The sequence below is a fragment of the Centroberyx gerrardi genome, chromosome 15 (genome assembly GCF_048128805.1).
Source record: "Centroberyx gerrardi isolate f3 chromosome 15, fCenGer3.hap1.cur.20231027, whole genome shotgun sequence".
Classification (NCBI taxonomy): Eukaryota; Metazoa; Chordata; class Actinopteri; order Beryciformes; family Berycidae; genus Centroberyx; species Centroberyx gerrardi.
The window spans coordinates 3,596,842-3,608,593 of NC_136011.1; the positions used below are offsets into that span (position 1 = coordinate 3,596,842).

At 37.1% G+C, this 11,752-nt stretch overlaps 1 protein-coding gene across 1 annotated transcript in view; it reads left to right on the forward strand.

Annotated features, from left to right (window-relative positions):
- The window catches only part of col13a1 (collagen, type XIII, alpha 1), a 106,852-nt gene extending 102,620 nt beyond the window's left edge, over positions 1-4,232 (forward strand). The window contains exons 37-38 of the mRNA XM_071901924.2: positions 3,083-3,121; positions 3,248-4,232. Coding sequence (XP_071758025.1) covers positions 3,083-3,121; positions 3,248-3,250 — 42 coding nt within the window. The 3' untranslated portion in view covers positions 3,251-4,232. The remainder of the gene's footprint in view (positions 1-3,082; positions 3,122-3,247) is intronic.
- Positions 4,233-11,752: the final 7,520 nt, after the last annotated feature.

Sequence of the window (11,752 nt, forward strand, 5' to 3'; positions counted from 1 at the left end):
TGAACCACCAACAGTGGACCACAGACCATAACTCTATCTAAAGGAACCTTTTTTTCCAGGGCTGAGACGGACAGGAACCAGGCAGCCACTGCTGATGAGTAGCAACAGATATCAAAGCTATAAGTGGTTTTGTCATTGAGTTTCAGCCTCCCTCCTACAGCTCTGCAGCCTTGTCCTTCATCTTAAAGCAGACTGGGCAGGTTGAAGACAAACCGTCAAGCCCAATGACGACAATCCACAACCTCGCACTTCCATTTCTTCAAACCTTTGGTACCATCTGCCCTTCTCCAAGGTTTATAAGTTCTGAGGTTGAGTCGTAATGCCGTCGTCAATGCAACTTGGAGTTAGTGTTGTACTGAAGCAGTTTGCCTGCTCGGTCCAACAACAACTATAGTCCCAGTGCCAGTCTCATGGTTAACAAACTTCTACCTTGCTGTCATCATTTTCTAGACCTCAATGCTTTATAAACCTTGCCATCTCAGCTCAGTGCGCCCAGTTCCTGTCAGTCCCAGGTTGCCTGCATGTTTAGGCCAACCTGCGTCCAATCTACCAGCGGACAATCTGCAGATCCTCCTGCCAACAAGCAGCGGAGGTTGAACACTCCTCTGCTGCCTAAGAGGCGCAAAGCACAGATGTTTAAATGGTTGATTTCACAAACAGGGTTTCCGAGGCTTTAAGGGGGAGAAAGGTGAACCGGGCTTGCCAGGCCTGGACGGGCTGGATGCCCCTTGCCCTGTGGTATGGTGCTCTCTCTCCCTTCCCCATTTCCCAGCATGCCTTTAGCTGTCCCTAACCACACCCCTAACTACACCCTCTCAAACGTTGCACTGTAGGGTTACAGAAACGTGTGTGTTTGCATGGAAGTTAAAATGTACTCACTGTAGTTAATCATTGGTTTGTCCCGCCCAGTAATAAGCCCAGATTTTCTCTCTATAAAATTTGTGACTCCGTGTCGCTCTGTATTTCTACACTGAAAAATGTTGTTTAATCATTTGAGATTAACATGCATTTAACACAACCTCACAACTTCTGATCATAACTTACAATTAGAATCATTACTATATATTGCTATACTTCTCTACATTATCTTTGCATGCTGCTGTATGGATGTGACCTAATATCACCAATAACATAACCAAAAAATCCCAATCTAAAGATTTATCCCAGTCTAAACAAACATTTTTAATTTCAAGTACACTAAGAGCCTTACTAGATCATCCTTGTTTCCTCTGATATCTCTTGCATGGAGCACCAATCTTCCAACCTTTTTCTTCCTTCCTGAGGCAAGAGAATACCACAAGTTGTGAAAGGTCCAGTAGATTCTTTTGGACAAAGCAAGCCAGAGCCTTCACATTAGCCTGGATAGCATCATTACATCACAATTCATTTTCATATTTATTGGCTAGGTTATAGAAAAGGTTTGATTTTGGTATTGGAAGGTACCATGAGCATGGTTCATAAAGCTGGTAAAGAGAAAGAGATTAACAAAGTAGCTCTGTTCAGTTTTTAAGGTTCTACATGTATCATTTTTAAACATCAATATATCATTGTCAAATGAATTGTGATACTTTGGTATAATTACCGTAAACAAATGGGACCATCACACCAGTGGTATTGTTAGTGCGAGTGTTTATCAAAATTAAGACCAAATGTCCCATAAACCCTGTTGCTTCCCCCACATTGCACATTGTTTTGTGCTGTAAAGCAATCCAACAGATTTCCCGCCAAATCTGTTTGATTCGGAAGGTAGATTCCTACTTCCTTGATATCTAACTAGGAACCTTCCTAATAAAGTACCTTTTTTAACTGTAGTTAACAGAGAAATAAATCATCTGAGAAAGCCTTCCTAGGCAGTGTTATGTGACTGCAGTTAACATTACATACAGCCAGTATGAAATAGCTTTTTTCAAAACAGATGAAAAGAAATGATAAAAAAAAATATGCTGGCTAGCTTTGTGTACTTGTTGGCTCTGAAATATAAGCCATGTCATTTTTATATATACATTGGATACTGCGCACCCAGTTAATTTATCACCATCAAACTGGCTCTGCTGCAGTAGTAACATTACCGCTAGCTTAACTACTCCGCTAAAAGTTATTTCAGCAGCATTCCAGAGAATATACTATAACTGAATCGACAGACCGAAATAAATTGAAAATATTAGATGTTTGTTATTTTTTACAGTAATATGTTTGTTTTTGAAAACTTTTTGTCAAAGCGGGGACTTCTGTCCACCATTAGGTAGCATTTCCAGGCAGGAAGTCGAAATTTTCAAGTTGTAGTACTGTCATTCAGGCAGGAAGCTTCCTTCCTGATTTTGAAGGAAGCAGTTCCTTGGGCGGAGTGGGAAATCCCACAACACCTTGCAACATCGGTGAAGAAAAAAACTTCCCCAACATCCAGAATAATTAAATAGGAAGCTTTCTTGGTTTTGAGACCGAGCCAATGTAAAATGCAGTGTTGAGGCCGGTAGAAGCTGCCAGTCTTTCGGTGATGGTCTCATTTGTTTACGTAATTATGCAGTACTAATAGGGATGGGACGCTATGCTTATCTCGTGATATGATTCGATACGCGATATGGGGTTCACGATTCGATACAACCACGATACGATGTAATAAATAAAAGTTCAATGACAACAAAGAATGACTGCAGAATTATGTCTTTCTAGCAATGGCATTGGCTTTTGCTAGAATGTAAACAATTTTAATTTGGATGGAGAGTTTGTGAAATTGCGATGGGCCAGCCATGTGATTTGTGATTACTACAGCAGAATAAAATGTAGTGAATATCGCAATTCATTTTTCTGCCCCACGATACGTATTGTCACATTTTTGTATCACGATATATTGAATTTCGGTATTTCGTCCCATCCCTAAGTACTAATGTCTCAAAGTTTGTAATTCTTAGTTAAAAATATTACGGTAAGGAGAATACTAATCTCGACTGAAATAGTTTTTTTCTGTGGCTTTGGAAACTGCTGTTGTATGCGTTGTAATTTGCTTCATGCTTGCATGATTATATGGTTATTGTCTGCAGCATACAGTGTCTCTCTTCCTCACATGTTGTCTTTCTCGCTCCAGGGTGACGACGGCTTACCTGTACCAGGATGTTGGAATAAAGTAAGTTTGAGAGTTTGACGTTGTGTTTTAGCTGCTCATCATTGTGGTAGGACACCAATGCTAACTTCACCGAGGACATTGCCTGAACTAACATTTTGTATTTTGCCTTTTGCTTTCTCTTTGCAGTGACGATAACTTTGGAATGGCATGTGTGATTGTACATAGAATATTTATTTTTTTACTTTCTACCTGCTCCGTTATACTTGGAAAAAAACAAACATAGAAAATCCTAAAAAAGATATGGCAAGATTTTTGTACAGATTGTTTATTTTTTAATACTTATGATAATGTTTATGTATTGGATTTTTATATCTATGCATTATTTTAATATGGTTGAATAAGGAAAAATTATAATGTGGCTACATATGCATGATATTTGTGCATAATGTGAAGTGGATATTGCCTATTAACTTATTGTACCATGTTGTTTTGTTCTGTTGTAATAGACCATGCTGCACTGATTTGTGGGGCTGGAAAGATGAAGTGTTAGCCTTTTGAAATTCTTAGTTGAACTCTCCTCTTTGTGATAAGATGTTTTACAAAAAAAAAAGAAAAAAGAAAAAAGAAAAAAAAACATGCACAAGAGCTGCAAGTATTGGTGTTACACATTAACAGTGACATAAAGCACTGGTTAAAGTCTGCACTTTCAATTTTGGTCATGTGCTCATACAGTACCGATAAACATCTATTATACATACAAGCCTCAAGATTTTATTATATTTAAGGCTGTCACCAGATGAAAATATTTTTTAGACTGTTAATAGTCATAAAAAAAAAACAAATAGAATTTGACAATACTGATACCGATATTTTTGGACTGAAACTGCCAATAGTCGTTAGTTTGTGCCAATATTCAATATCTTAAAGTTCTACCCTTTTTATGCCAAAATAAATAAATAAATAAAATCTATTTGATTATTCTCAGGGTGGAAAAGTCTCTGAAACAGCATAGACCATCATGGAACACTAAAAAACTATATTTTTTGAAAGCTCAATATCAGCCTGATAAGTTGGCAAACTGATTTATCGGTCAAACCCTAATAGAAATAGTCCATTTTATCAACAAAACACTAAATCCTTATAGAAAAGAAGAAGAAAAAATATTTGTACATAGATATATGTATTTACCAATATATATGTGCATATGGCTGTGATGGGCTTCTAATTCTCCAGGAAATACTTTGTTGATTAATCAGTCATGAGGGGACAGCCTTAAATTCAGTGTCTTTGGCTTGGTTTTCATTTTTCACGAGGGAATAAAGCATTCCGGACAATCACCCTTTGCTGTTAACATCTCCAAACTGAACATTCGTATCATGGGGAGGAGGGTTTCAACCGAGATTGCCTAACCATTTGAAGCTTTGAAGACAAGGCATGAAAGCAACTGAGAAATGCGCATTTCGTTGTACAGCCAGAAACCAACATCTCTTACGTTTTAGCTTCTTGTCAAGTATAATCCTTCTGGTCTCAGTTTGTTCCAAGTTAATTGTAAATAGTTTTGCCAACTGTTAAGGGCAGCCACCTCCTGCTTTTGACTATCGGGCTCTCTTTAACTATAGTGTGTAGATTGTTTGTTTGTTTGTCTTCTAATCTGTGGCACAGTATACAACCCGTAAAACATTTTGTTGGATGGAAATATTGCTGCTCACCCTAAGGCATGCTGCTGCAACAGCCACATCGCCTCATCCATTTCTATTGATATGAAGAAAGCTGTAACGTGCTTGGACAATGAAGATCTTTTTTTGTTTGTTTGTTTGTTTTATCAAGAAGTACCAGAAAATCTAATCCACAAGCCTTTTTATATGGAGTAGCTGTGCTCATTAAGCTAACCTCATTAACTGTGTTACAAAGTGAATCAGTGTTGAAGAAATGGATGAGGAGGGACCGGAGTGGAGCTTGATCCATTTCTATGCTGCTCTTAGAAAAAAAGCTTTGTTTGTGTTTTGCTCTGCCTGGATTTTGTTATTGCCACAAGAGATTGTCGGATCCTTGCCATCAATAAAATATTCATCATGTCCCGTTGCTGTTGAGCACCTCATATTAACTTTTGCCTTAGTCACATTGGCCACAAATACGGAAGGATGTGACAGATATGTCCAGACATGTTTTGTGCAAAATGTTGATTGTGTTCAAAATGACAATCAGAATTAAACATACATTTCTAAGGATTGTTTTGTCCTCAAAAATATTGATTTATACCTTATGACATTATGGAAATGGAGTCATTTTGATTCTGGGACATTTCCTGTTTGAATTCCAGCTGCTATAAATGTTTTTTCTTTTCGATGCTTATATCATACAGACTATCTGTACCATTATTGGCTTAAATGTCTTTTGGTTAAACAACAACGCCATACGATGGATTGCGTTCTTTCATATTTCCCAGTGATTGGATCCCCCCGATTGCTGAATAAAGATAGAAACACTATACAGTTGTCAGTAATAAGTGTGATATAGCTATTTAAAGCTGCACTAGGCAAGAGTTATCTAGAAACAAAATGAAATTCTGGTGTCAGGTTTGGTCACTGGCAGGAAATCCCCACATAGGATGTGATGAATTGAAACTGAAGACGTTGACGTCTTCAAAATTCCAAATATATTTAAAACTCTATTCGGATGGAATTAGTCTTCAGGACAACATGTGTAAAATAACTGTTAACACTAATGTTAATGGATAAAAGATCTCTGTAATCAGTCTCTGTAAATTACAGAGATGGGAGAGTCTACTCCATTTAAGTGTTGTAATCACACCAACATTTTTATATAGCTTTCAATTTCTATTTCAATTTCAGCTTAGTCTTTGGTGTGGTTTTGGTAGATTTAGTTTAGTTTTATTTAGTTTCAGTTCTAGGTTTAGTATTTTTGCTGTTTTGCTGTTTCTGAAGGTTTAATATAGACGTTCAGAACAGGTATTTTGTATGTATTTGCAACAGGTATTGTGTAATACAAACAATAAACCATAAATTATTTTTAAAATATATTTAAGTTCATTTTTCAATTAGCATTCAGCAAAAATAGCCCAAATTCTCTGGCCAAAATTAATTCTCCTTTTTATCCTGCACATAAACAAAAAGATGAAAACTAAAAACATTTCACCTATATGTTTATTTTAGTTAGCTTTACAAGTAGACAGGATAGTTGCAGTTCAGTTTTCATTTTTTCACAGGGTCTAGTTTTTTATTTTTATTTCAGTTTACAATTTTGTTTTTTAATAGCTAGTTTTTGTCTGTAGTTTTAGTTTTACTCAGCGATATAAAAATTACAGACATGCTCCAGTAATGATTACATGACCACACCTCCATGTGTGAAACTAATCCTAATATTGGTTTGTTAATCGTCTGTCATGGACTGCTAACCCCTGTCTATGATTTGAAGTTGAATTGTTTTGTGTGCCTCACCGCATGAATGGAATGAACTGCCTGAGGTGAGTTGTTTTGAGCTGTTTTGGGTTGTCCATACAATATTCATGGTTGAGAGACCAGATCAAAAGGATCAGGATACAAAATTGTTAAATGAAGTTAATATTTAAATTTAAAGGAAAAATCCACCCAAAAACACTTAAACACTGTTGAATAGCCTACAGCGATTGGTGATGTAGCCTATACTTGCATTAATGACAAAATACCATTATGTTATTTGATGGTGTATTTTTCTTATTCCTGTGGATAACTGACCAAATGTAGATGACATGACGTCATGTCCAGATATTTCCAGCAGCTACAATGGAGTTTGATAGCAGAAAAAATGTTCATCAGGTTTTGGTGTCAGTCCCTCAGAATCAAAGAGTTAAGGCTTCTCTCTAGACTCACCTTTGTGCACCGACGTTCAACAATCATACAGGAAGAAATCCATCGTAGAAGAGGAGAGAGACCAATTTCTCCACTGTAGCCTCAATAGAACAGAATGGAACGCATCCACTATTTAAAGGATAAGTTTGATGATTTTGCACCTATATATAATTTGTCTCTTACATACCTGTAGTACTTGGACCCACAGAGAAAATTCGCAATCAGCTGTCAGTTGTAACGGTGAGCTCCGTTGCTAGGCCTCTTGCTGCTAACAAGCAGTCCAAATGGGGTTTGTTCATATATCTCCAAAAAAGCCATTTGTAGGCACCACAAGGGACTCGAGAATAAACAGAAAAGTTACAAAGTACATAAATTAAAATTAGCTCTTATATCCTGACACAATTCCGCCATTACAAACACTTTCACTAATTAGGAAATCACAGAACTATTTTTCTCTGCCGCAGCACAGACTGCTGTGGGGTGGAAGGTTGTTCCTGGCAGAGTGATCTAGTTTTGCACGGTCAGGTCAGATTGTAAACAGTAGAGTTTGGTAGAAGACTATCCACTTAGTGGAAATGGTGCGGTGGTGCTGCTTTCCGGGTCATGGATAGAAATACGTTGGTTTGTCGTTTTTTTGGAGATATTTTGACAGTTTGGACTCATTGTTAGCAGCAAGAAGCAACAGAGCTCGCCGTTTCAACTGACAGCTGACTCTGGAGTCAATATTCTCTGTGGGTCCAAGTACTACAGGTATGTAAGAGACAAATTATATACAGGTCCAAAATCACCAAACTTATCCTTTAATGTCGCCTGCACAACTACTATCCAATATCTTAGGCTGTGATCAGATAGGAGGCTTTTTTCTCCTGCTCAGACACAAAGCTCAGCTGAGCGTCGCTGGTAACAGAGAGAGCAAATTGTAAGAGACAAATTACATATAGGTCCAAAATCACCGAACTTATCCTTTAAGACAAGTTGTGTTTTGAGTTAGGGGTGAAGCTGCATTCATGGCAACGCGCTAATGTTCACAACTAGTTGGCTAGCTAGTTATGGCCATATGGCTACCTTTGATTGAAGGCAGCAAGTTCACGTCTCTTCTCAGGTGGTTGCGAAAGTCATTCTGGGAAACATAGGAAGTCACTAACTGAAGTAGAAGTAGACGAGGCAGGTTGAGGGAAAGTGGATACGCCAAAAAAGAAAATTGCAACACTTCATCACAAAATAACTCCTGGAATGCATTGAACATCAACAGATTGGTGATATCTAACCTTTAATCCATGAGGAATGCGAATACTTTTTGTTAATGTGTCTGAACAAAAATGAATCTATGTTTCTGTAAGGGTCAACATCCTTTCCAACTGGCCAAGAAGTAGGGCTACCAGAGAGTCTCTTGACGATGCCTTACCCAAAGCTGCAGCGAGGAAACTTGAAGACGGTTGGAGATATCTTTGAGTTTTTACCCAAACCTGGGGTTGCCATTTCAAGGATTTTCCAGGAGACTGGACACAGGGCCAGTAACATTTGGAGGCTCCAGTGGCAGCAGTGACTTCAATAAGACTGAAAAGTAGAGGATACCCGCCATCCTTTTTAGTTCTTCGTCGAAAGGCTCCTCGGACGGGAAAGCCATCCCAGCCGCAGGGAGATACCGACGTGTTTCTTTGAGTTCATACACTTTATGCTTTGATCTATTGAATTTTGCCACGTGAAAAGCGAGGCACGGACACTTTACCACGTGCGATTTCCTGTGTTTTATCCAACATCAATGCTGTAACTGTGATTAAGAATTCAGAGCAGCTCACAGAGCAGATTGATGCCGTCTCTTCGTGTTCGCGTGTTTCCACGAAAAAAAGCCAAAAACAAAGGGAAATGCTCTTGATGATTCCTTATCGATACGATCCAACTCACTGCCTTTTCGAAAATCCCTTTGCCTGCAGCTATTAAATTCTGTTTGAGTTAATGTGCTGCTAAGGAAATACTTTGAAACCAGTTTCTACACGCCTGGTCACATGTTACATTTTATTGACTTTCCTGTGCTTGGGTGTTAGAGGACACCACAAATCAATGCTGTAATTGTAAGTATTGTACAATATAGAACAAACAACTTGCTATGTATAAAAGTACTCACTCTTTGTATATAGAATACTTTCATGAAACGTGATTTTACATACAGAATGAGCATCAAAATTCTCAATGTTAACTGCAGATTAAAGCTGCAAATATTTGGATGTTTCGATTATGTTTTCCTGATGCTTTTGTCATTTTTAGCCTATTTTTCACCCAAAATTTGACCGGCTTTGTCATTTTAACAAACATTTTCACTCATTTGACTCATATCTATACATCCAATATCCACCAGACGTGAGATATAGCGCCTATACATATTTGTCGTTTTTGACTCTAAATAACATGGCAGCGGTTAAAGGTGCGTTTCAAATAATTTATTACTTTGTCACTCTGACTATGGATGGATTTCGAGTGAAAACTAAAGTCGGAATATTTTGAATGGCTGTTACTGTGCGTGTACATCTGTGTTGTAAAGGAAAAAGTGATGCCCTTTAGCAGTATGTTACACACAAACTTTACTGTTTCATTGCAAATCCAATGAGCAGAAGCATTCCTTATGTCATATTGACAACTGCCTTGTAAACAGACCTGGGTCAAAATGGTATTTAATTTTTTGTTTTTGTGTTTGTTTGTTTTTTAATTTTTCCAGTATTTGACTTGTTCTTGCATTAGGTCTTTATTCATCTGGCGGGGATGAGTTTGTGTTCAAATAACTCCTCTACCCTTTTCGTTACCTCGCCAAAATGCATTGTATAGCAGCTTGAAATTTTACGAGATTTAATGAAGTTGGTTCAACAGCAAACAGGTGGAAATGCAAGTGTCCCCCAGGTTAGATGCTAAATGCTAAAATGAAAATCTGTCTTCTTTTCTCTCCGATTCATTCAAAAGACTGAGGCCTTTAGGTTTTAGTAGGGTGAGATGTAACTCTATTGTTTTTAATATATTGGAGAAAAGTTGTACATAAGAATGAAGTTATGCTGAAAATCACACTGAGCTAAATACCAATGTCACAAGCAATTTGATAGAAAAAGCTTCAAATGTTTCAAAAGTAAAAAAGGATAATATTTCAGAAAAACACTGAATCAGAATTTGGCTCTAAATTGTATTGTTCCAAAGTTATTATATACATAAGTAAGACCTTTGCCCTGTCATGCAACATGGCATTCACCAGATAATTTACTTACAGAACATTAGATTTTCTTTCTGCTATGATCTTCACATTTGTATTTTGCACAAAGATGGAACTAACCCACACTTTAACTATTTCACTTGCTTTTTTTACTTGGTTTGCTATACATTTCCCAACTGACAAACCGTTTCTGTGTCTTGAACCTATACAGCAGTTACTGTGTTAATTCAGTATGACCGTGTACTCTTCATGTAATATACTGTAACTATAGGCATCACAAAATGTTTTGATGCTTGAATTCAGGTTACAGAATATGGATTTTTGTTATTTAGAAAATGCCTTGGCCCTTGTAAATATATAGTACATAGATTTTTTTTTTTTTAATCTTTTGAACAGACTTTGTGAACTACTTTGGATTTAGTTCAAACATTATTCTTTTAAATACAACTAGGGCATGAAACTAACTTGTGATCAACTACAATGGCTTGTGAAAATGTATTTTTCGCAGCTGCTTTTAGAAAAGACTAGGATGACTGAACACAGGCTGACAGACATCCCAGCAACATTTACCTGCATTCATTTCAAACCCTGAATCCAAACAGTCATCAGCTGTCTCATTTTATATGAAGAGTACACAGATCTTTTTGGTTTTGTATCAAATGTTAAGCTGGAATTGTGCAGCGTTTAGTCGGCGTTACAGATTCGTCGATGCCAGTCTGTGCTCCATGCATTCTTCACATTACTTGCGGTTTTATAAGGCATTGTAAGCACATTGTAAGGACATTACAAGTGCATTGTGATCTTTATAATCACAACAAGCTCTGCACACATTGTGCATAAAGTACTTTCTGGAGTGGCTTTATCGCTACATTTCCACTCGTATCAGATTCATGTTTTCAAATGTCATAATTCATGTAATTTAAAGTAAAGTCACCATCTATCTGTCCATTATATGCTGCTTATGATGTACTTATGCCTCACAATGCTCTTCAAGTAGTGTTACCCATTCTGTTTTGTATGAAGCAGGTGTACCATCTTTTCTTTAGGTCATCATTGTTTGTATGAAATGAAACTGTTGAGTAAACAAATTTAGCCTGCGTTATCTTAATAGTTTTAAGAGTAGAAATCAAGATGTATCATATTTTTTTGTTTGAAAATCTGTATTTGTCAGATTACTACAGTATCTGAGAATGGATAAGAGGGCATTATATCAATCAATTTGCATGCTGATATTGTTTAGCCTTTACGAAGCACTATGTTACATTTATGATCAACATTTCTTTTATATATATCTATATTGGTAATATAACCTGAGATATACATTTGATGCAGTTTCTGCACAGTATGAGGAAATCTGTCAGTTGAGTTGACCTTTAACATTTTAGTCCATGCTTGCAGATTTCTGAAGGTAAGTGCTACTGGAACATTGAATTGAGATGTATAAGTTTGTTTCCCAAGATTCAATGTGAGTTCCATCCACAAGTGAGGTATTCAATGCGATCCACAGTTGAGTATCTTTTGGCTGAGTGTGGTGTCAGAAGTGAATGTTTATAAGGTAATGATGTTGTTTGTATTTTCCAAAAAAGATCATTTTTACTTTTTATAATCCATAAAACGGCAGCTTTCGTCACGGATTGCCAAGACAGATTC